The following is a 25,369-nucleotide window of genomic DNA, read 5'->3' as shown; positions in this document are numbered from 1 at the left end:
TAATCTAATGCTATACAATTTCAAAAGTCATAATTTAGGTGCAAAATGAGTCCATTTTGACTGGACTGTGTATCACTGCTTAATTCTACATCCTATTCATGGCTATGTGTCTACATGTGTGTCAGACCTCTGGACAAGCTCTAATGCTGAATGCATATGAAACATTTCTCCATATAATTGCTTTGTCTTAAGGGCTGTCCACAACAATAACAATAACTATAACCCTAACTACTTGTATCATTCTTACATGATTTTGTTAAATACTCCATTACAGCATTTTAAGGTCTGTTAATTCTGTATAACATAACAGACTGTTGCTATGGATGCAGTCCTGATCACAGACTCTGGAGGAGCAATAAAATCATTTTTAAATCAACAAAATCATTCTGAAATAAATATTTTGTGTGATATTATTGATTGGTCTTGGTAAGTAAGTGTAATAAGCAGGATTACATACAGCGAGCAGGTCACTATTGTGAAATAAACCCCTTCAGGATGATTTAAGACCTGCATCATCCTGTCAGGGATGGTAGTTGGAGTCCACACCACAACTATAACAACAACAGTGGTAAATATCATTGGGATCACTTTCAGAGCAATTTAATGAACAGATGCAGGGTGTCACAGTAGCGGTCTTATCCTCTAGTCGCCAAATATTCCATGTAGGTGGCCCTGTGGCCACCAGGTTCTAGCCCCACCGTCACAGTACCACAAACTCCCCGATTCCCTCTCACCTTTTAGTTCAACATTCTGTAAAAACAGTGCACAGTACTTGTCAGGGACTAGCAACATATGTCGCTGCTACTGAAGTCTGGGTTTACTAGGCCTACTCAGACTACTCTGCTAACACACATTCACATTGAATGGAAGCCAGAGTTTAAGTGGCGAGAACAGACACCTGAGGACGTAATGTACTGCCAGTTCCCTAAACAAGAAGCCTAGCTTGTTTTTCATCGGAAATGAGTGTCACAGTTAAGGAAGGCTGTGTTAATTTTCCTTTTCTGTATTGCTTTTTCATGAGTTAACTTTTGGGCCACCAAAAATGGGCTTTGGCCACCAAATTTAGGGCCTGTAAGGCTAGTTCATAAAAATATTAGCATCGGTTCCTGGAATGTGTGTGTGAATGGTTTTTTGTCTTTATACATCAGTCTTGTGATGAACTGGCCACCTGCCCAGGGTGTACAGTACTGTAGAGCTGCAACTATAAATCGATTATTAATCAACTATTAAATCAATGTATCGTTTTCAGCCAAACAACAAATTGATTAATACAGAAAATGATTGGCAGATTAATTGACTATGCAGATAAAAATAATTGACAATGAAAATATTCATCATAGGAAAAGGGTCCAAACATATGGAGTGCTATTTTTCAAGACTGTAACAGGATTAATTAATCGTTCAATCGAGAAATTGATCGACAGAAAATAATGGTTAGTTGCAGCCCTACAGTACTGTACCTCTGACCCAGTGAGACACCCCTGTGATTAACCCCAGCCCCTGAAGTGGTTATACATAAAAGATGGATGGACATTTTGATGCAGAGGATCTCTGTCACAGTGTTGGTACTTTTCTACTCTGCCACAAGTTAGCTGGGGAAGATTCTTTTAATCACAAAATCCATTGCATTAACACTAACTGCCTGACTGCATTTGCAACAAGTAATAGAATTAATTGATTTGCACAATATCCAGTTTTTATAAATAGTTCCCTCATCTATCAACTGAAAGATCAGGGTCACTTTATTTTGTTGTAATTCCAGTGAAATCTTATACAGAGATTATTAGAGACATGTTTGTGATCTGTTTCCATGCAGTCAGCTTTTGAGTCACCCTAACCCTTGGCCTGATGATGATGCAAGAGCAGAGAACAAGAAGAGAGAGATCTTCAGCTCAGATAGCCCGAGGTCCTGTGATGTAACTATTAATCTAATCTAACTAATCACGAGTCCCGCTAATAGGGAGGGACCCAGCAGTGTGATGAACTGGCTGATACCAGCTGCACAGGCAAAGTTCAGGGTTCACATATATGCATGCTGGATAAACACATTATACACACACATTCAGATTCACACACACACACACACACACACACACACACACACACACACACACACACACACACACACACACACACACACACACAAACACACAGGTCCAGCCACGTGCAGAGCCACACACAGATCTCTTTGATCAGTGAGCAGGAGGCTGTGTAATCAGCTTGATCAATAGCAGGGGTATCAATGCTGATTAGAGGAACACAGACAGCTTCAGTCTCTGCTGAAAGTGACAGGCCGAGGGGATGAAGAGGGAGAAGATGGAAAGATAGAGGAGGAGGAAAAGACGAGCACAATGAGATTTGCCTGCATTCAGTGAGGAGGAAAGGATGGTGGGCATTGACAGAGAGGGAATGAGAACCTGGTGGAAGACAGATGGAAGGAGACAACACAGAGACCAAACTAAAGGTAGAGAGCGAAGATGTCGTCTCTGATTCTCCAGAGTTGCGGTGAGAATCAAAGGGTCCACATCTGCGTTGTGAGGTGTTGTGTTACACAGCTCAGGCAGTCATTTCACCACTGCCTTTGATCAACAGACAGGAACAGCCACTGCCCAGACACACGCACATGCACACACACACACGCGTAAACACACACGTAGGTTTTTTATCGATGATGGGTTTCGAAGACCGATATCGAAGTTTCAGATTGAAGCTGTGAGTCAGTGTTGTGTTTGAGTGTGTTAAAATGTGACCGTTTGTGTTGTTTGTGCAGAGCCCAGGACGCAGGACTCTCGAGGAGGCCCCGATGATGAAGACGAGGACGGGGAGGAGCGAGGTTCCACACACAGCAGCAGGGGGGAGCAAGAAGAAGGGGCGGAAGAGGAGGAGGTGTTACAGTGGAGGGGTCCAGGTCAGTTCACTCACAGGGTTCCTTACAGCCTGTAAACATCAGCATTTAGTGTACTGAAGCCAAATGAAAGTGGGGGGGTTGGAAACACTGCTGTTTGTAATAAATGAGGGTACTTTGTTTGAACATTTGAAAGCTTTTACACAAAAATTCAGTGAGTTACAGGTGCTGAGACAAAAAGTGTTACAACCATCCCTGACCTCCCCTACTTTATTTTTTATTCTGTATAATGAATTAATTATTTGCATTTTAATGTCAGGAAATTAGAAATCAAGGCCACTTCTGAAATTTTATCAACAGAGACAATGATAGTAGCAAAGCAACCGAGATGCATCTCCGACTGCGCAAACAGTAATGACATAGTGTCAGTTTCCGTGTGGACAATATGACCACCTGTGTGGCTGAAAAAGGTCAAAATAATCATATTTTCTTTGCCTTTGGTGTACTTTATATAAAACGAACATTTAAATAAAAATTCAGACACTTTCAGGAAAAGTCAGGTACCAGCAGTGTTGTGTTTTTAATCAACAAAGTTATTGTACACATAACTTTGAAAACAGTCAAACTGACCACTTTGGCTTTTCTAGTGTTAAAAAGCACAGATACAGAGGGGCCTGTTGTCAATTTCACAATCAGTCAGTCAAGAAACATTTAACATTCATTAAACTCAAGACGACAGGTCTTTTTCATGGTATACATTTTCACAGACTGTTGTTGCTTGTAGTGATGACAGCTGCTGCCCACTTTAAAGTTAGGAATTTGCAGATTGCTGATCAGATCAACTGCCGACGATCTCAGTTGTTTTTTTTTCCCTTGCCAATAATAAGGTTATATTAAGGAGCTAGATTGCTATTGAATATAAAATCTAAAATCTACTCCTAACTGTGCATGTACAGAAGATGTTACTGGTGGAGTGGCAGGAACCCATGTGCGATCCCCGTTTTCTATCTGTCGATCCTGAAAAGTGTGCTGTCCATAGTACTCTGCTGCACAGTCACAGTCATGCTGCTCTTCTAGCCTGTCTGTGTGTCTGTGTGTGTGTGTGTGTGTGTGTGTGTGTGTGTGTGTGTGTGTGTGTGTGTTTGTGTTTGTGTTTGTGTGTGTGTGTCCTGGGTCTGTGATGCATGCGTGACCCTGGCTGTTCTCCATACTCTGCTATTTTTATGCATTGAGTCTATTTTTGGACTTACCCACATCTCTAAAGTAAAGAAATTCACTTGTGAATGTGTATAACAGCTCATGTTCACACATCTATCGCAGGATTCCTCAGAACTGTACGTTTTCTAAATTCTGTGCACAGCTTTCCATTTTGTAGTCAACTCTCTCCCTCCAGGCTCAGTTAGGTCCTTGTTTATGCCTCCATGTGGTTGACAGATATGACCGGAGACATTATGTCTTCAAGTTGTCCATACATACAAACATCTGTCCATCCAGTTCTTGTAAACGTGATATCTCCATTTTTTCTAACTTAGTAACAAACATTCACTTGGACCCAGGGATGAAGTGATTCAAATTTGGAGGTCATGTTTTTGGTCACAGCTCAAGAATTCATACGCTACTTATGACAAAATGAGACACAAATATCTAATGATCTAACAATGAAGTCAAAGGTCAACTTCACTGTGACATCATACTGTTCAGCTCTCTATCAGTCTTCTGTCCTCCTCTGTAAAAATAGTCTCTAAGTGAAGACAGCATGTTTCTCACTAGAAATTATTCATTGGAATCACACATCAATATATTGAAAACTTCCATCTTGCAAAAAAAAAAAAAAAAATACACATAGTACCTTTATTAAATTACTACAAAGTCTGCACTACATATATGAGTCTGACCAGACAGACATGGCTGTAAACTCTAACTTGGTTTATTTGATAAATAAGCTATATATATAAACATACATAAATATATATAAAAATCAGGTGTGGGGAGGCGGGGCTGCCAACTCTGCAAACATCAGACATGATTACACTTTTATGAAATATCAACATAACATTAATCTGCAGGCGAAAATCACACAGAGTAGCTCATATTTAATGAGTGATTAGTTTAGTCTTTAGTTTGGAAGTATATATTTATATTATGGTATGGACAAGTATCATTAAAGGTACAATATTCTAATCTACATTAGAATGTGTAGATTTGCTAGACCTATGTTATATATTTCATAGATTGGTGTACTTCACTTATCCTAAATTTATTTCACATTTTCAGAACCCAGAGGTGCATTTCATTTGATCACAAGTTGCTGCTGTATATTCAGGGAAACATGGGAAACACCAAATCATACATGACTCAATATAGCACAAGTAAAACTTAATATACCTTGTCTGTGAACATAATTTCTGCCTGAGGCATGTCACATTTTCATCAGCACTAGTAGTTGTTTTACAACAAAGACCACAACTCCCATGATCCCACACCACTTCACAACATCATCAGAGTCCGTCTTTTGATATTGAGAGACCCCATTGTAGTAGACATTACATACCATGCCTTTAAAATACTGTATTACAGACCCAAACCTGTTACAAGTCAGAGCATTAATATTCTGCAAAATCGCAAATTTGACAAAAATATGTCATTTTTAATCTGATTATGTCTAGAGTATTTGTACATGGAAACTATAGTATGGTTAAGATATGGTTAAACTAAATCACTTGATTAAGGACAGAACACTGATAGGGTTACAAAAAAAAAAAACTACCCTCAACCTCCACACCTGTACTTTACACGCAAAGAGCTCTCATTGTTGGTGTTTCTGGTGTGCTGCTGAATAGTCAGAAGTGACCATCAACTCAACTCTTAACGTGCTCTCCAGTGGATCTAACCAGCTCTGTATGGCTGTGTCCCTCAGTGACGCTCCTTAGTGATGCATCTTCTAAGTGTCTTTCAGGGTCCGTCGTGTTGCCCTGCTCTCCCCCTATACATGAGATGTGAATGTGACAGGCCGGGAGAAAATTTATTCAAGACGTAACAAAAACACACACACACACACACACACACACACACACAAACACACAGCTAAAAGGAGATAACAAGTAAATCGCCATAATTTTATTATTTATTTCCTCTCTTATCGAGGTTTGTTTGGTTATTTATTTCTCTCTGTCTGTTGTCTTCAATGAGTTAAACAATGCAAGAAGATTACCGCACTATCTCGCATTATTTCCTTTTCAAGCTGCACACGTTTTATGTATGTCTGTGCATGTGTGTCTACGTGGCGTTGAGTGTGTGTCTGTTTACGAGTGTTTATGTGTGTGTGTGTGTGTGTGTGTGTGCACGTGTATTTTAATTCCTCTGCTGGGGAAGAGAGGATGTGTTCATTATCGTCCTGTCCCAGCCTTGTCCCTTTAACAGTAATTGGAGCGATATTAATTGCTGCGCTGTGGCTGGTTGATGGTAGCACCATGATGCTGCACTGATAGGGCCCCCTCCGTTTTTTCTTCCTCCTCTCCTCCTCACAAACTAACTGCTGGGTGAGCGAGGCAGAGGGATGGAGGAGGGGGGGGAGTAAGGGAGAGAGATAGCCCCTCTATCAGCTCCGGAGCAGGCGCTGTCTTTATCAGGAGCACGATTGGCAAAAAGGAAACTTTGACCGGTCTGAATTTTTCTCTTATCGTCAAGCCCCCCCTCCTCCACCTCCCCTTCCTCCCTCACTCCCTCCCTTCCTCCATCCATCCACCTTCTCCTCCTCTGGTCTCTCCATCACCACTAACAACCCCACTAACAGCCCCCCTCCCCTCCCTCCTCCACCCCCTCACAGCATACCTCTCTCCCTCTTTTTCTCCATCTTTTTATTGTTTCTTCCTCCTCATCCTGTATGTCACAGTGGGACTGGAGTCACTGGCTGATGTGTTCTTGTTCATACTGAATGTTCACCATGTATCAGACATTTCCCATAAACAGATGAGGGGACGAGTGTGTATTAGCAGGGGTGGAAATAAACAGGTTTTATCTCCTCTGGGAGTGTTGGCATTCCACTCGCTTCTCACTGTTGTTGCCTTCAGACACTTCTGCTCCCGTGACCACAAGTTTCCAGCTTTTCATTTGATGGGGTTTGGTCACTTTAAGACCAATCATGTCAGTGGTTTCTTTTTTTTTCAATTTATATTATATTTTTGTCTTTGCATGTCTAGGTCACATGTTTGATTGAATCTGTTTTCCCGTTAGTTTTGTGAATAGTTGGAAGATTATGTTAAGTGTCTGTTTTTTTTAATTATTATTATTACAGAATCAGATGAAATCAACCTACATCATTGCGTCATTGAAATTCTAACAGTGTATTGTAGTGGAGGAGAACGGGCTGTCAACTTTGCTAATGTCAGAACTGATTACACCTTTATGAAAAATAACATTAATCTTTAGGAGGAAATCCCACAGAAGTGCACATATTAAATGAATGATCAGTTTAGTCCATTTAGTTTGGAAATGTACATTTATATTATTGTATATACACCCAGAGATGCATTTCATTTGGTTGCTAGTTACTATAACCTCCTGAAAAACCTGAGAAACAAAAATTAATACATGAGGATGGAATGACGAACCTGACTAAATATAACACAAAACTTTATTATTATCTTGTCCGTGAAACTGATTTGTTGTTTTACAATGAAGACAGCAACTCCTGTGATTCCACACCTCTTCACATCATCATCAGTCTATCGTTTGGTATTGAGAAAACCCATTGCAGCAGAAATAACTTTAAAATACTGTAGCCCAACAAGCCCAACCCTGTTATAAGTCGCAACACTGATATGCTACAAAATCCCAAATCATGTTTTTGGGATTGCTTAAGCGGTTAGTCGATTGATAGAAAACATTTTAATTAAATTTATTTATTTTGCTTGTTCCAAAAATGAGGATTTGCTACTTTTCACAATTATTTATCACTGAACAGTTATTTTGATTGTCAATTAATCTGCTGATTATTTTCATGATTAATCAATTAATTTCTAATCTATATAACGTAAGACAACAGTGAAAAATGCTCATCTCAATTTCACAGAGCCCAACGTGACATCTTGAAATTGCTTCTTTTGCCCAACAAGCAGTCCAGAACTCATAGACACTTCATTAACTGTCCTAAATGACAAAGAAAAGTAGCAAATCCTTATATTTAAGAAGCTGGCAGCAGCAAATGTTTGACACAACAATTAATCAATGATCAAAATAGTTGGTAACTAATTTTCTTTCGATCAATTAATTGACCAGTCGTTGCAGCTCTACTGAGCATCAGTAATGTGTGAGCTGTCAATCAAGCAAATGGAGCGATTTCAATTCACCTTGGCCATAGGGAACTTCTGATTTAAATTTCTGTATTTTTCATAATTTTCTAATCTTTCTGTATTAATCAATTCATTGATTAACCTGAAAAATATTTAGTGGCATAATCAATAATGAAAATAATTATTTACATCCCTAAATAACAGTAGGTCTTGATAGATGACAACTGTGCAAATTTGAGCAACAGTGAATATAAACTGATTGATTGATAAATTGATTAATCACTTGTCTACCAAATGTGAAATATTATAAAATGCTTGTGTGAAAATCCCCAATCAGATCATCACATTTTGGGACCTGGACCAACGTTGAATTGAATATTAAAATAGTTTCCTATTCATTTTCAAATGATTTTCTAATCAGTCAATAAAGTAATCGTGTCAGCTGGAGTGAAAAGAAATAGTTCTTGGGCTCTCATAGGCAGCTCAAGGACAAAAGGGATATTAAACTCCTTTATCATATTTATAGAATGGTGTCAGGAGCTGCAAGAATCTTCTTTTCTTTCCTCTGACCAATTTTTGAATCTTCATGAGTAACTCAAGGTTCCTGGACATCATGTACATTAAAATGTGTTCTATTAATCCATTTGTTATAGCCTCAGGTAGGAGTGGGCATCATTTAAATAAAAATACTTTATCAATACCATGAAAGCGATATTTGATACCCATCATGTGAATGGAAGCATTCGCTTCATCAAATACACCCCACCTGACTTCAGAATCCTTCATGTTTTGCGACCCTGCCCCCACCCGCACCTGCTGAGAACCAGAACTGACCCGTTTCCTGCAATATCACCCGCCCGTTAATATGAACCCAGTGACCCGACCCACACCCATGATTTAACACAGTTGATGTATTTCCACAGTGATGACAAGCCTTAGCTTGCAGCTATCAAAAGCTAATACTTTTAAAAACTTTTTACAAGCAGCAAAGGCACTGACAGCGTTATTCTCTCAGTCTGTGACTGCACCAAAACCCTCTTACACTTGGCCTTCAACGATGCATTGTCCACAATTTGGTATCCTCCACTCACTATGTTAGCTATCAGCTATCAGCTGACTTCATCTCTGTCAGATCAAACAGTGACATCCCATTGTTTGACAGGTTTGCACAGGTTTTCAAAATAAAATCCTGCCGGCTCATTATGCTGGATATTATTGTATTAGCAGACATAAATGTTAAAAATTCGCACAATCACTTTTATTTCTGATCTCTCCAGGGAAAAAATATTATTATTATTATTATTATTATTATTATTATTATTATTATTATTATTATTATCATCTGCTGCTTGCCCACATTTTCATGCGTAAAATTATTATTACTCTGAAATAAAATAAAATAAAATAAATAATATATTTAAAAAAGATCAGGGTCTGCAGATGTCCCATCACTGGTAATAATGCAATACTACCAGGGCCTGTAATAACATGAGATCTAGTAGTATCATATTGTGTCCAAATGCCGGTAAAACAAGTGAAACAAACAAGGGAAAACAGATTAGTCACCTCAACTATTTTATTTTTATAATTTAATAACAATTTGAATATTCAAGAATCATGACCCTTCTCTTGCTGGTAGCCACACTGTTAAACTGTGTGCATTCAAGCTTTTCCAAGTTTATTCAGTTGAAGAAAGAACTGTTCTTAATGTTTTTTTTTTTTGTTTTTTTTTTTCACATTTCAGTCTTAGTTTTTTGTAATCTCTTTTTCCAGCTTACTTCAACACCTTGTCTACATCCTACCATTTCCTTCCTTTTCATATCTTCTCTCCTATCTCTTCACTAACACAGACAGTCATGAGTTCAAGTCTTTACCTCCATCCATCAGTCTTTGCTCCTCTTCTCTTTGCTCTGTATGTTTGCAGCTGTTTTGTATCACAGTGTGGACATATTCAGTATGAAGCCCTAAGCTTAACTTGGACTACATTAGTATATAGAAAGTAAAATTCATTAAATATTAATCTACTAATTATATTTCAAAAGTTACAAAAGTGTGATTTATTCTAGTCTGAAATACAATAATTCCTAGATATGAAAATTTTAATTTCCCTTTCCATGCACAGTTTGTGTTCTAACCTTATGATAATAATCTCTAATTTATTCAAATAATTTGTTCAAATAATTCTTTGTCGCAGTCATTACTGTTGTTCAGACAGACTGATATTAACATGAAACGGAGAAAACAACAACAGAACATTTTAATTCATCCTCTCTGCCAGTTTTTTCCTTCTGCTAAAAGATAATACAATTCATTACTGGACACAACATTTTTCAATCGACATGTTTGACACCGTCTCCTCACTGTGTAATGAGTTGTTTATGTGTCAATCTGAATAAATTCCTTAGTCATAGATGATAGTAGAGGCAATTCTTTTTGTTGTTTTTGTGATTCTTCTTTTTCTTCTCTTTTTTTTCCTACCATTTTCTGCCAACAGCGGCTAACAAAACATCGGCTTTGTGGCTTCCATTGATATGAAAAAAGGGAACCCATTCAAATTAAAGAGATGATAAACTTGGAATGGATTAGAGGCTTCAGCAATTTTCAGTTTCTTTTCTCCAATGTGTAGTTTGTCTTAAAACAATCAAAATGATGCCTGTGTGTGTGTCTGTGTGTGTGTCAGTTTGATGAGGGTGTGGTGGTGGCATGGTGTCTAGGAGAAGTCTAGGTGGGAGCTGCTCCCTATCAGGGATGGCATGATATGCTAAAGCCGCCTTTTTAATCTACAGTGTGTCCATACTGCATGATATGCAAAATAAATTATGAAGAGAAGAAGAAAAAAAATATCTTTTGAATGACCTTGCAGGCTGGAGGGTTCGATATTTTCTCCCTCGCTGCTTAAAATTCTTGATATGCAAATGGGTGTCACAGTAATCCCTTGTCATTCGCTGGCTGGCTGGCTGGCGGTCCCCACACATTCTCGCCTTCCAGTACTGTGTTTAAATCCATTGTCAGTGGCCATCACTAAATGGCGAAAGTGTTTTATATCCAAGGAGGTGGACAAAATAACTGAAACATCCACCAGTGTACGAATACGAATTTGCCAATACAGATGCAAGAGCTGTTCAAAAAGGAAAACCTTCAGATTTTCTGAAGACATGGTGTTTTCATGTGCTGACTGGAATGACAGAGTAGAGTGTGTGATGACATCTGGAAAACTTTATGACAGGACTGTACAAGCACCCTAGGGTGCTCATGTTCCTGTGTAAAAAGGATTTTATGGAGTAACATTTATATTTGTTACCTCCTACAGAAACAAATCTTTGTTTTATTTTCACTTTTCTGTATGTGTCTCATATGTGATAGTAAATTTATCTTTTTATTTTTGGATTTAGCTGGAAAAAATAAGCTATTGAAATAATTTTTTTGCTTTTCTGTAAAATGTTGTGTTCCTTCTCTGGCTGAATTTATTACTGAATATACTACTAAAGATTTTAGAATCCATTCCACAGGGCTACAGCAAATAATTATTTTTTATTAAATGTCAGAAAATAATGAGGAATTACCTTCATAGTGTCCCAAAGCTCCAGATCATCTTCAGAGTATTTGTTCTGTGATCAATAATCCCAAAAATATTCAACATATTAAAGACAAGCAGTAAATCCTCACATTTTAGAAGCCAGAACTGGAGAATTTATGTGCTTCTGCTTGAAAAATGATTTAAACAAATAAACATTTATCTAACTATTTTTTTTTACTGATTACATGTAGATCAACTAATCAGTTACTGAAATAAACTAATTGGTTCTGAGCTTTTGTAATTGATGTGTTAAAATTCAGGGAGCAACATTTTTACTTCTTTGGAAATTTTTCAAATATGTTAGTACACTTTCTATAAATGTTTGTAATGTGTTACAACTACGAGAATTATTATACAATATGATCTCTGCCAAAAATAAAATCAGTGTACAAAATATTATATTTGACCTTATGTTGTAAAATACTTTATAATGTTATGATTATTGTTATAAAGCATAAGAATATTTGAGAATATTTGAGTTCTTATAGATATGCATTGCTAGTATAGTATGTATAAGTATAGTATGTCACATTATAGATATGTTTATAATGCATCATAATGTATTAGAAACATGGACATTGTAATGTGTTGTGAATGTTGTTATAACACATTATAAATATTCATGAGTTCTTTAACTATAGGTCTACATTACTATAAGTACAATGTAACCTATATATAGTATATTTGTACCACATTATAATGAATTCTAGTCATGGGCATCATAATGTATTGTTATTATTGTTATAAAGCATTCTGAATATTTGTGAGTGATTATAACTATAAGTATTATGTCATTATTATATTATAATAGAAAGTATTATGATACATTTTGTTCCATTAAGCTCATGATTTTGGAACTGAACAGCATACTGATGTGTTATAGGAAGCAGTAAAAACATGCAGTGGTGGTAGCGGAGCACCCAGGTGAATTCCATCGCATCAAAGGACTGTTCAGGTCTTTCCTCTTTTCCAGCCTTCTAGTGTAACATGGATGGCAAAGAAGGCCTCTCTGGGCCGTCCAATCACACCCTCTGACAACTCGTCTACTCCAGGGGCCCCGGGAAGCCAGCCGAGCGAGGCGAGTGTTTTCCTGCTTGCCCAGCACTCCTCGCTTCTTATCCTCCCCAACAGAGTTATTTAAATTACCTCAAATAAAGCATTATAATGGCAGGCGTAATAATGGTTATTATTATTTACCAGGCACAGTGTGAGTGTGTGTGTGTGTAGTGGGTGGGTGTTGGGTTATCATACAGTAGTTAATTATAATGGAGCATGAAGGCACACTATATGCATATTATCACAGCTGAGAGTCTAATTTATTTGGGCTGAGGAAAGGGAGATGTTGGCCGTGTCACATTTGCATACTGTGCGTGGAAACTTTTCTCCCATTGCTTTCACCCTGAGCAGCACAAGGTGCTCCCTCATCACTTTGTCCACATGTGATAAGACCTTTGTTTCTCAGGTTGATCCATCTAGTCATGGCTGGCTGAATGTAGCAGCTGGAGGACAAGATGTTTGTGTAAAAGCTTCCAGTTTTCTGCACCGCTGCTGGTTTGCTCATCTCTTTGTGGAGCTATTCATACAAATCCAGGACCTCCGAAGCCTAATATCTCTAAAATATTACTGGAACACAGTAAACAGCCTTTTTTCTTTTTTTAATTATTGCTTGGTGACCAGTTTATTCAATGAGTTTTAAAGGGTTTTACAGTAGTTGACGTCTGTGGTGGATGTTGCTTCATTTGAAACTTACATTTTTACATTTTAGCTCTAAAGAACTTGGGTGAAAAAACATTTTATTGATACCTTGAATATAAGAATCTACTCATATTTTGATAAAGTTTGTGTTTCTCTGACACAGACACAGTGTTTCAGCCTGAATATCTGTGTGTGCTGCGTTTCTGTCTGTGTTATCTGTTATCTGCTAAACCAGGAGCATAGACGGTTAACTCCCAGCGCTGCGACGAGATGTCATCTCCAGACTGGTCGAGGTCAAAGGGGGTGAACTTGGGATAGAGGGATGACGTGTTAGAGAAGACTGAAGGAGGTGAGACAGAGATCTGCATGAGGGAGGTGGAAAAAGAATAAAGAGGCAGGTGAGAAGAAGGTGAGAGATGGAGGAAAACCAAGTGAAGTGGTTTGGAATAAAGAAGTACAATATTGAGTTTAGAGTGCGGAGATAACTAATGAAGGGTGAAAGAGGGGTGAAGGTTTGAGGATCAATGAGAGCGAGAGATGAGGGGTGAGAGATTTTAAGAGGTGCAATTCTGATAGTGAAATTAGAGGTGAGGGAATGGGAAGTGGGTAAGGTTAAGAGATAGAAGGATGAGGGAGATATAATATGAAATGACAGTCAAGCTGTCCTGTCGGCTCTGTGGGATAAGGTACCCGAAACATCACACATTTGAGGTTTTAAGCACATCTTCAGCTTGTTTCTCATAGCAGTTTGGTCTCTTAGCGGTTACGTGTCACTAATTTGCAAAACCAAATACATTTAGGAAGAAATGTAATGCTACCTGAAGAAGCTACCTGCTAGCAGCATGGCTTGGATATTCATTAGGTCAGAATGGTTAAACAATGGGAACCCCACCCACATTTATACATGTGACTCAAGGACTAAACAATCCTGAGATCATGTCTGGTAGAGAGTAAAACACATGTAATGTCGGGTAATTGGTCAGCTTTAAAAAGAAAAGCTGTATAAGCATACACAAGCAAATGCTGCCTTCTCCTAGCAGCCAGGGATGGCCAAACCACTGCCTGGTAGAGATCACAATGATGTGTTCTGAAATTATCACCAGTAATAAAACAAAGTGCTGAGTGATAAACGGTATCAAGCTGTTTCAAGGTGGTAGAGGCAGTGTGCATATAAATAGAGTCACCATAGTCAAGCACAGGCAGGAAAGTATATTGAACAGTTTTCTATTTTCAGCTGAAACACATGGTCTGTTTCTAGAAAAGTTTTATCCTGAACCTTTTAGCTCATCAACATGAGGTTTAAAGGAAAGCTTTACCCTGATAAATATCCTGAGGTATCTAAAGGAGGATACTTTCAATTTCCAAACCTTCCAAAGTGCAAATGTTGAAATCAACAAGTAGTGGACAAAGAAAGTCAACATAAAGAGGAGGTGGAGTGGATGAATGCATAAAAAAAAAGACTTTCACCCAGGGGCCCAGCTATACCAGCTAAAATTAGGAGCTAAATTGTGATAAAGTGGAATTATCCTTTAAAAGACTGACAGTGGAGGAGGAAGAAATGATGGACTGGGGAGTGGAAAGGATTTGATATGGTGTCAGGTGAGGTTAGGATGTGGGAGGGTGAGGTTAACAACAAGATAATTGTGTTGAGAAATTAAATTTGAAAATAAATGAATTGGATGACTCTGACTCTCCACTAGCTAATAACAAATACCTCATATTGGTCACATCTAAGCCCTCGTTTTCGGCAGTAAATTTACAGTATGTTTTTCCACATTAACTGTGGTCTCCTTTAGAGCAGGGCTGACCCACATCCATCCATTCATCCATCCATCACACACTTAGACTTACTGTACTCTCACTGTGTAACCTTCCTCCATATCTCCATCCAGCAGACTCCCATGTCTCTCGGGAGGAGGGTGTCCCTGCAAGCACCCTGTCAATTCCACCTGTCAATCAAAAGGCTTTGGCATGATGATTGGTTGTCATGTGTCCAGAGGGCTTGTCTTGTCAGTGAGGCTGAGATACCTTAAAGTACAGTTTGCAATTTGAAATGAAGTCTGCGGAAACTTTTTTTTTTCCCATGAACACACAGTACAGGAAAAGTTTTGTACATGGGTGAGCAGGACTTCATGGATCCTTATCTCTGTGTGATTATAGTGACAAATCTACAACAAGGAATGACTCCATCATATCAGTAACAATTTTCCAAGGAAATTATGCTCGCTGCCATCCTATAGGTCCAGTGTAGAAGTGACTACATGCACAAGGAAATCAAAGTTGTGGATGAAGTGGATGAAGGTCAGTTCATTCTGTTGTTTGGTCCAGCACATTCCAAATCATCAAATATAGCAGCTTGGTTGGTGGCTCCATGTTTCATACTAAGACACTGTTGGTACCCATCTCTTCTCTTCATTTTTTAACAGTAAAATGACCATTAACCAGGTTTAATTAACTATCAATTCGCAATTTATTAATGATGGTTATTATAAAGTATCTCTGACCAAACTGCTGTATATGACTCGTTGCGAGTGAGAAAGACTTTTTAATCACTGAATCCAGATATTTCTCAGTCTAAGAACTGGCTTACACCTGGAATGTAAAATAAATGTGACTGATGCACATTAGTGTACAGAATTTTTGACATTGTTTATTTTATGTCTTCTATTTTTCCTAGATATGTAGTATTCTATAAATATATGCACATATTTGCTCCAACAGATTAGGAAACAAGGCACTCATCTTCTTTGCATACTTGTGTATATATTTCTATACTATTGTTAAACTATTTTGTTACATGATTTAGTAGAATGTACATATTTTTATGTACTGATTTTTTTTTTCTTAATTTCTCTATAGATATATATTTTCTATTCTTGTAAGGTCAAATCAAAGGGTCCACAAGCCAACAATATTCAGTATCAAACTTTAAAAAATCTAACAAATCTTTACATTTGAGCTGCAGAAATGAAAAAGTAAAATCAATGTCTCTGTGCCTTATGACCATTTTCTCTGTGTTTAAACTGTGGAGTGCAGAACGACCTGAAAACAACGGGTCTGAAGGAGAATGTGTGTGCAGAGAAAAGTTGGAACTTCTATACTTGGGAGTGGAGCTCATGAGGAGCACTTGAGGCCTGCATCACCCCCTGCTTCCATCACCCGCTCTCGATCTACACCACATATTCTGAGTGACACACACACTCTGTCACACACACTCTCCTCCACCATCTCCTCTCTCCAGCCTGTCTGTGATGTGTCACTCCCCTCCTCCATCCCTGATGATTGATAGGCGCAGGGCCCTAATCTAAAGGAACATTTCTCCGTGCTGTCCGGCTGCTATCAGCCCAGCAGCTCCCGTACACACACCCAGCGCGTGAGCCTGTGGCAGGCCTGGCACTGGTGGCGGGACTGGACACTGGCATGCTGATTACCAGCCTATCAGATTCCACCGCACCACATCCTGCATACCTTCCTCTAACACAGAAATACACTTGAAGATGTTTGTATTTCCCTTGTCAGTGTGCTCTATGGCCTGCATCCACCCCCAACCCTTTACCATCGTGGTGAAAATGCAGCTGCCTGAGTAACTCCTGTTGTTGGTCTGGATACACTTGGAACTTTGAGTAAAATGCCAACTAGCAGTGAGCAGCGTCAATCCAGAGAAAAGCTAGACTAACAAACACAAAGTGTTTCATAGTTGTAAATGTGTGTTCAACACTGCAGCAGCATGTGTTCTCCTGTTGTGCTAGTCCACACTGCCAGGCTAGGTGTTGAAATCCTGATGTAGGTGTTTTTATGAATATTTCTCCTACTCTCCCCGTTATCTGCGGAGCCTCTGGATAGGACGCTCAGAGCCTGTAATATTATACTGATACTCTCTCTCTGAAGTAGCTACACAGAACATATCATGTGATAACTTAAAGCCAGGATAAATGTGGAAAAAAACATGATAGAATATTGATTACTGATGAAAATTATTTTTGAGAAATTCCATATAAGAATATGTATGTTAAGCTCTCTTCAACTTATTATCAGATATGATTGAAGTCTCTATAGTAACATTATAGGAAAATTAGACAGAGCCTGAAATGATAAAGGAAGTGAACTGATGTTTAATGTTTCAGCTACTTGTTAAAAATGTTCCACAGTTGCATGCTATTGTTTGTAATGCATTCCCACTGAATCACACATCTCCTCTTGCCTTAATGAGACATATTGGTTTGAGTTGGTTGTATTATTATTATTGTTAGTAGTAGTGGTAGTGTAAGTTTTCTTTCTTTTTTCGTTTTTTTCCATTTTTCTCCCCAAGTTTGTCATTGCCAATTCACACAGCTTCACACATTTTAGGCTTGCACATACTGTACTACACCTCTGAGGACCATCCACACCAAGGATGATAACTATAACAGTAACTATAATTAGAATTATATATCATATTAAAAATCGTTCTAAGGTGGATGGCTGAGTGTTCACCACAGCTACAGTGACAGCAGTGAACGATATTGTTTGGATCACTTTCAGATGAATGATAGGAGCAGCCAATCATAATCTGCCTGACTTGAGGTTGTACAAGTTATTAAATGCATAGGTAACGTAACTTTAGGCTGCAAATTCCACTTAAAAATCATTATTTTACCTGAGACATACTGCCAGACAGTCTTTGGCACTAATAGCGTCTCTCAAGTTAATTTCTTACTGATGTCCTCTTTGATGATCATCAGTGTGGATTCTCACATCATTATCATTACAGTGATTGTTTTAGTTGGTGTCAGTGGCACTTTTGTCCCTGTTTTTTCACTTTGGCCTGTTTTACCATACAGCATTGAACAGCAGTAGAGCTGGTAAACATGCACCTGCATGTAATGCATTTTACCAACATCATCTTTAACAGTTCAAAGGTACTGAAGTTCAAAAATTCAAAATCATCCAGGCTGTTTGCATTGAACAAATTCTACTAGTTTAGCTACACCAAGCTTAACTAATACCAACCATTAATGTAATGCTAAGTGAACCATGAATTCAAGTCCTGACCCTAAAATGACCCACAGTCTCAGTGAGGACAAACAGAATCTCGTTTCTCTCTGTATTTTGTTGTCTTTGTGAGGATCCCGTTTAAGAATAGAAGTAGGCCTAGATGGAAAAAAAGCCCTGACACACACACGTCCTGCGCTTTATGCTCATTTCCCCATCCTCGTAATATCTTTCTTATCATGTTCTGTCTCTTTTACTCTGTGTCCTCTGCAGTATCTCTCACTCACCAGCTTCCTTCCTTTATTAGACAACAATCACTTGGTTTCTAAATTTGTAAAAGAGTTAGTGTATTTACGGCACCAACAGAAAAAAAATTTCCAAACGTCAATAATTTTGGCTATAAAATCAACTGTTAACGGTGCACTCTGTAGTAATCCAGATATATTTTCCCACTTTGTCTATCCAGGAACTTTGATTCTAAATGAACCTCTCATCATTGTAAACTGACTATAAGTACTTAAAAATACAGTAGACAGAGAAAATGAATTATTTTTCTCCAAAGTCTTGGGTTGCAGCAAGAGTGTAGGAAAAACAACCACAGAGGTATTTTAGTTGAATTAATTTCATTGCTTTTAGATGATGCAGATATACACAGTAGATTGAAAATTATTCAGAACAGCATTGCACCCATTTTGGTTATTTTATTGAATAACCAGCAGCAGCAGGGAATATAAATCCAGATGTATTGTAGGAAATAAAAAGGCTGAATAATAAAATCTTTTTTCTCATGTGGGTACTCTGTCTAGATATGGACAGTGACCACCGAGTCAAAGAATCTCTGTGTTTTACAGCCCCTGTCATGTTCCTTCTGTTTGTTCGCACTCACTGCTCTCTTCTCGCTCATGTCTGTTTAATTGGTGAACCTCTAAATGACCCTGAGTGTGTCAAGCAAGTCTATCACTCTTTAACTTTTCCATGTCTCCTTCCCCAGCCCGCGCTGCCGATACCGACCTGATTGAAATGTCCTTTTTCGCGGGAGCCAGAAGGAGTTGTTAAAGCAGACATGAATTAATGATTGAATTAATTATCGGAGTCACATACCGTACAATTAATTTTGTGGCTTTGCCTCAGTCTTTTTTCCTCTCCCCGTCTGTGTGTAGAGAATGTCAAGAAACATTTTCTAATTAATTTATGTGTGATTATCAGGGATAGTTTCTGGAAGGTCTCCACTTTCAATTTGTGACAGGCTGCAGCAGAGGAGAGAGGGAAGGCTGGGAGAGATGGAGGTGGGAGCGGCTGTGCTCATGAAGTACGTGCCCTCTCACACACACACATACGCTCGCTGAGGTGCACACACTCCTGCGCTTACATTTTCTTTTTCTCTCTGACACGCAGTTTCAGGATTACTCCCAAGAATTCCCTCTTTCTCCTTGAGTCGTCTCTTTGTAGTCAGCCTTGTTTTTCTTTGAAACTGAATATTGTTGAGTTTTTGGACTGTATCTTCTAAATATAAAGACAGAGGACACACACTTCAGTATCTATAGGTGTGATTGACAGAGTCTTGGTTGTAAAATTGATGGAATTCCAAGCACTTTCTTTCATCCTAGGTTTGGACTTTTTCAAGCAGGGCACAAAATCAGCACCAGCCACCATATGTACATATCATTCTTCCCTACAAAAAAAAAAAAAAAATGGATTGAAAAGAAATTTCTCCAATTTGCAGCTACATTGCCATGAATCATTGGCTCGTCTGCTCAAGAAATTAAATCTGTTGTCCCTTTCCAACATCAAACATATATCTTTATGTTTAAATGTATGTTTAAAAGCACAGCTCACTGAATGTATTTCATATCTTCTTTGTAATGAACTCTTGTGTTCGATTATCACACAACTCTTGCAAAATATGCTTTAAAATACAGAGGACCATCACTCTGGAACAGCAGTTCCTTCTTTATCAAAACCTGTTCATCATTATCTGTATTTAGGTACAATATGAGAAAACACCTGTGCTGTAGTTAATGTGTTAATGATGTGTTTGTCTGTCTAAGCCTGTTTCATTTATGATTATCATAACTTATTGTTTGTTTTCTGTATTATAACGTTAAGGACAGTAGAATATTCCTAGTATTAGGATCAACTGAAAATCCTGGAGGTTTTATTGTAAGCCCCTTAAGGGTTTTTGCCTCTCCTGCACAGTCCCTCCTATGTTTGGTTTTTATAGACTTGTTTTTTATCACTTCTTGTGTGTTAATAAAAGTCACCAGCAAACTGCTGGTAAAATATTCAAGTAGCTGGTAGGTTTGCTTCACTCACCAACCCAAAAGATAATGGTATTCTTTTGAGTGGCTAGTAAAGTTTCAACATTCACGACCATTCAGCCAGTGGACAAAAAAAAATAAATTTTTGTTTGTGTTTCAGGTTACCATGCTGTATATCTGTTGAAAGAGTTAATAGTTACTGTCACCACCATTCTTGACAACCTTGACACTAAAAAAATTGACTTTCTGAAACTTTGTTTTTACTTTTAATTCTAAGGAAATAAACAGATTATATCATCCCTCTAATGTGACCTGTGTGTCAGGTTATGATAATGAAAAGGGGAAAAAAAGAATGAAAATTTGTCAGAAATTGGGAGGAATACAGGAGAATTCTGATCTCAGGAGGAAATAGGGGGAGGATGATTCCTGGGAAAATCAGGAGGGTTGGCAAGTATGGTAATCTCTCTCTCTCTCTCCATTTTAGCAATGAAACACAACTGCACTGCAAGAAATAGGTGACCAAGTCCAAAAGTACATTCTGAAGCTGACAGTTCAGCATGTATGTACAACTGGAGCGATGAGGTGTCAGCAGTTAGAGCAAGCGGGTACCTTTGTCCTGTGTTGGTTAACTTGGCAGTAAACTTACATTTTCTGGACAAAACTCAGAGGAGTGGCTTGTCACTAAAATGAGAGTAGATGATCCTTTTTAAAGGTTGGTCCACTTTAAGTGAGCCTGGGCCGAAGTTGTCACTAACTCTAGGTGGCAAGCAGGACACAATAACTTGGCTCGGCGCTTGAGTGGTTGTAGCATTTATTCACTGTCAAATAACCTAAAGCTGGGCATGGATTGTACAGCTTCAGAAATGTTCAAATCCAGCTCTCCTTCTGTATGAGTAAATTGTTTGTGTTGTAAAGTTAAGCTCACGATTGATGTGCTCAAACTGTACAGTTTGATTGATAATTCACGACCTGAGTGCTCACACTGTGAGTGTGAAATAGAAAATAAAACTGTGCGATGACCCCTGCAGGCCGCACTGGCTATTGACTATTGTCAGCAAAGATTCATTTGACAGCCCTGAGGTACGCAGAAGTTTGTTTGCCAGTAGAGCCCTATTGAACTATTTTGTTAATCAATTAGTAGTTTTGATTTTTTGACATTTTATGGACCAAACCACTGATCAATTAATCGAGAAAATAATCAACAGATTAATCACTGATGAAAATAATCATTAGTTGCTAGCAGTAATGCTAACAAGACAGAAACTTGCTGCTTTGATCACTTGTGCTGTCCTATGTGTCCAAACCATTTCATAAGAAGAGTCAGCGCCATATATGGACTCGCAGGTGGCGAGGAAGACGTGGACAGTATGGTGTCCATGTTATAGAGAGAATTGGAAGCAATTCCAAACATTGTGCACAGTGAGACTGACGTCGGGCAATCAACCCCTGGCTCCGCTTCAACTGTGTGAGAGCCTGACAACAACCAACATGTCTGACAGAAGTGCATCTGACCGCCTGACAGCTGTTCAGGAGCACATCATAGGTCCTCTCTCCCCTTAAACATCCTCTGGGGAGCATGAATGGCAAAATTCATGGCAATTTACATAACAGTTTTTTTCTTTTTTTAAACTCTGGTAGTTTTGGTTTGAAAGGTCATCGGGTCAGCCATGTGACTGGTAAGATAATGTTGAACTCTTTCCCACACACTTGCATACTGAGGCATGTTTTTATCAGCAATAAATAAACCTCAGCAGCAGCAGTCAGGTGATTGAACTCCAAAATGAAGTTTTTGCCTGTGAATGTCAGTATTCTTTGCATTTGTTTGTCTTCAGTGAGCATGAGGAGCAGAGGGAGGAGGGCTCATCTCATCAACAGTAGCCCTGTCACTTGTTCTGCTTTCACCCCCTTCGTCCTCTGAACAGAAAAAAAATGCTTTTAGTTTTTTCCCCCTCATTTTATCTTTCTTCGCATATTTGTGAATTTGCATGTTTGCTTCTTGCTCTTTTCTGGTGGTGTATGTATTTTGTAGATAAAAGTTCAGCAGTGCAGTTAAGAGAAATTAGTTGGGTAAACAGTGGTAAATGTCAATGATAAAGTTCTGTTGAAGCTCATCTGATTAGCGGGGCTACGCAGGTGTCTTATCTTGCCTGTGCAACAGAGGGTAAAATGGAAATGATTGCGTGGTCCTGAGCAGTAGATGCCTATCCCAGAAATGTCTATCTGCTGCTGAGCCGAGCCTGCCGGACTCCAGGGACCCAGGGGTGCTGCATGGAAGATCATGGAGAGAGAGACGAGAGAGGGAAAAGGAGGCGCAATCAGGTCTTGCTTGTTGTTAGATTGAGGCCTGTTATCAGGCAGCATTGTAAATGACGTGAGTGGTCATTAATGTGAAAAGCTGCGCAGAATTCATGAATGCAAATTTTACACCTCTCAAGACCTTTACTAAAATAATGAAACAAACGTGATGAATTGGAAAATTTCTGACTGATTATAAAAAATATGAAACTATAAATTAAAATAACAAGGACAGCAACTAGAGCAGGGCAGTATGTTAAAACTATAACCAGTGATTGCTGATTTACACGCCTAAACCTTGGTTCTTCTTTCCAAAGTTTCAACAATCACAAACTCTTGTTCGGTCAAATAAACCCTTAATACACAGAGTTAGATGTGAAAATATTCTGGCTCTGTACCCTGTCACTCTCTCTGCCTCTTTGTGCTACTGGGTAAGTGTTGGCTCTAAGTCATCCTGCAGAGGCACCAAAATGACCAAAATTGCCCATAAAACCAGCGATTACCCACCAATATATTTGTTGCATCGCTCAACCCAAACGGCAACAAATCAATTTAGTGTTATGAGGTCCACATGTGTTTATTAAGCCAATGTGATGTATAAAACTATTTTGTCTGAACAGGAAAACAACCATTGCTCTGTGAAAAAGAATTATAGTAACTGTTTGAAAACATATTTTACTACATTTGCTGTAAATTAGTTCTTGCAGACTTTTCAAAAATACGTGGATACCTTATATGCAAAACACAGTGTATGGTTTAGAATAGGTATATCCGAAAATATCTCTCAAATCTCAAAAGTAATGAGCGAAGACTGGAAAATCACAAATATTACACTTTAAGCTGCATTAATCAATATTTTTGAGACTAAAATTGACAATCAAATTGCTTTGTAATGTGAAAGGGGTTATTCATAGTGACAAACCAACCCACCAACCACCAGCCCCCTTTTCTAGTTGAGTCCTGCCTACTTCGATCCAAAAGAAATCTAGAAAAATTGCTCCTGTCCTTGGATTTGACCTGTTAAACAACCAAAACTATGAGTTCATATGGTATCCCATCACTGAAGCAGATCACCTAAGTTTACATGGCCTTAAAGGACCACAGAGTATTGAAACAAAATACAAATTTGACCAAAAATGTTGCCTGTAATTTAGATTATGTGCATATAATACCTAGTGGCTCATAGTATAATTGAAGCAATTGTAACTGTAAGCAGTAGTTTGACTCTTTCCCATATATAAGATGAAAGTCTTTGTATATTTGGCAGATATGGCTGGATTTGACACATGTAAACGTAGAACATGGAACCCTGTCTTTTCTGACATTAACAGAAGTCCAGATTTTGTCCCGTGTTTCCCATGAGGACCAGGGAGAGAATAGGAATGGGAGGCGTTGGGATTTGTCATTCAGCAGAGGTTAAACCCCACCTATTAGTGCGGGGTCGGAGTAGCACGCAGATAAAGATTTCCTGTTGTGTGGTGTCAAAAAATCAATAGCTCCGCTGCGATGTGCTCATTTGATATCAACAATAGTCTTTTTAAAAATCAATTAGGCCGGATAGAGGAGAACATCAGTGTTGGGTTACACCTTTCTTTTTTTCCCTTGATATCCAATCAGGCAGGTGGCTTGTTGAGGCTGCTTGTTCCTATTGGATGGCCAGGTACGATGCCCTTATGCATATGTGACTCCTTGCACTCAAAGATTGGTTGACTTTCACAATGTTAGACTTCAGTTTTAGAATGACACACAAATCTGCAGACTGACTACAGAAATAAAAAGTGATCAATAAGAATATCCCTGAAAAAACTGCTACCTCCGGAGACAACTGTTAGTTTATAAAGCACTGGATACATTTCTGATCTGCTGCTTCGTTATGAATCATCCAGACCTCTCAGATGGACTGGCACAGGTCCACTTCCTGTTCCTGTCCCCTCATTTGTAATAAACATACTGAAGCAGCGTTCACTTTTTATGTACAACATTTCTTGAACAAAAGAAGTTAAGTCTGCTTCAAATTTACAGTTCTTTGAAATAAGGGCCTAAGACATATCTGTTTCAATGCCTCTTACTGAATTCAATTTAGGACTTTTTTTTTTTTTTGTATTTTTTAATTTGCTTGTTTTATCTGCTTTATTCTTCTGTAGCTTATTTTTTAATCTTTTGTTTTATTTCATTCATGCAAATCCCATTTCATAGCTTTGTGAGATAGATGATCCTTTAGCTTTGTTTTTTAATGTACAGAACATGAAAAGGTAATGAACAGAAAATGAAAGTGGACCCAAGCTACTTCCATGTGGGCCTCCGCATGCTGTACAATATTTTTATTAGTTAGTTAATAGTTAATGGTTCATAGTTGATGTTGACAAACCATTTTAGTTTTTTTTTGCCAAATTAAAAGCAATAGATTGGAAACAAACTTCCAAAAAGAGTGGAAGTG

At 38.4% G+C, this 25,369-nt stretch overlaps 1 protein-coding gene across 4 annotated transcripts in view; it reads left to right on the top strand.

Moving 5' to 3' along the window:
- Nucleotides 1-25,369, top strand: part of zfpm1 (zinc finger protein, FOG family member 1) — a 133,127-nt gene that overhangs the window by 66,203 nt on the left and 41,555 nt on the right. Inside the window, exons 1-2 of one of the 4 annotated variants that reach the window (XM_084734484.1) lie at nt 1,813-1,906; nt 2,771-2,908. In XM_084734484.1, the coding sequence (XP_084590610.1) occupies nt 1,849-1,906; nt 2,771-2,908 (196 nt within the window). In that variant the 5' untranslated portion in view covers nt 1,813-1,848. Of the gene's footprint in view, nt 1-1,812; nt 1,907-2,770; nt 2,909-13,701; nt 13,818-15,648; nt 15,710-25,369 lie in introns of those variants that run through there. The other 3 variants (XM_084734486.1, XM_084734485.1, XM_084734483.1) reach the window with 3 other exon arrangements.

Source organism: Lutjanus erythropterus, chromosome 13 (genome assembly GCF_056507025.1).
Source record: "Lutjanus erythropterus isolate fLutEry1 chromosome 13, fLutEry1.hap2, whole genome shotgun sequence".
Classification (NCBI taxonomy): Eukaryota; Metazoa; Chordata; class Actinopteri; order Lutjaniformes; family Lutjanidae; genus Lutjanus; species Lutjanus erythropterus.
Note: the sequence above shows the minus strand (reverse complement) of the source record. Positions and strands in the feature narration are given on the sequence as shown.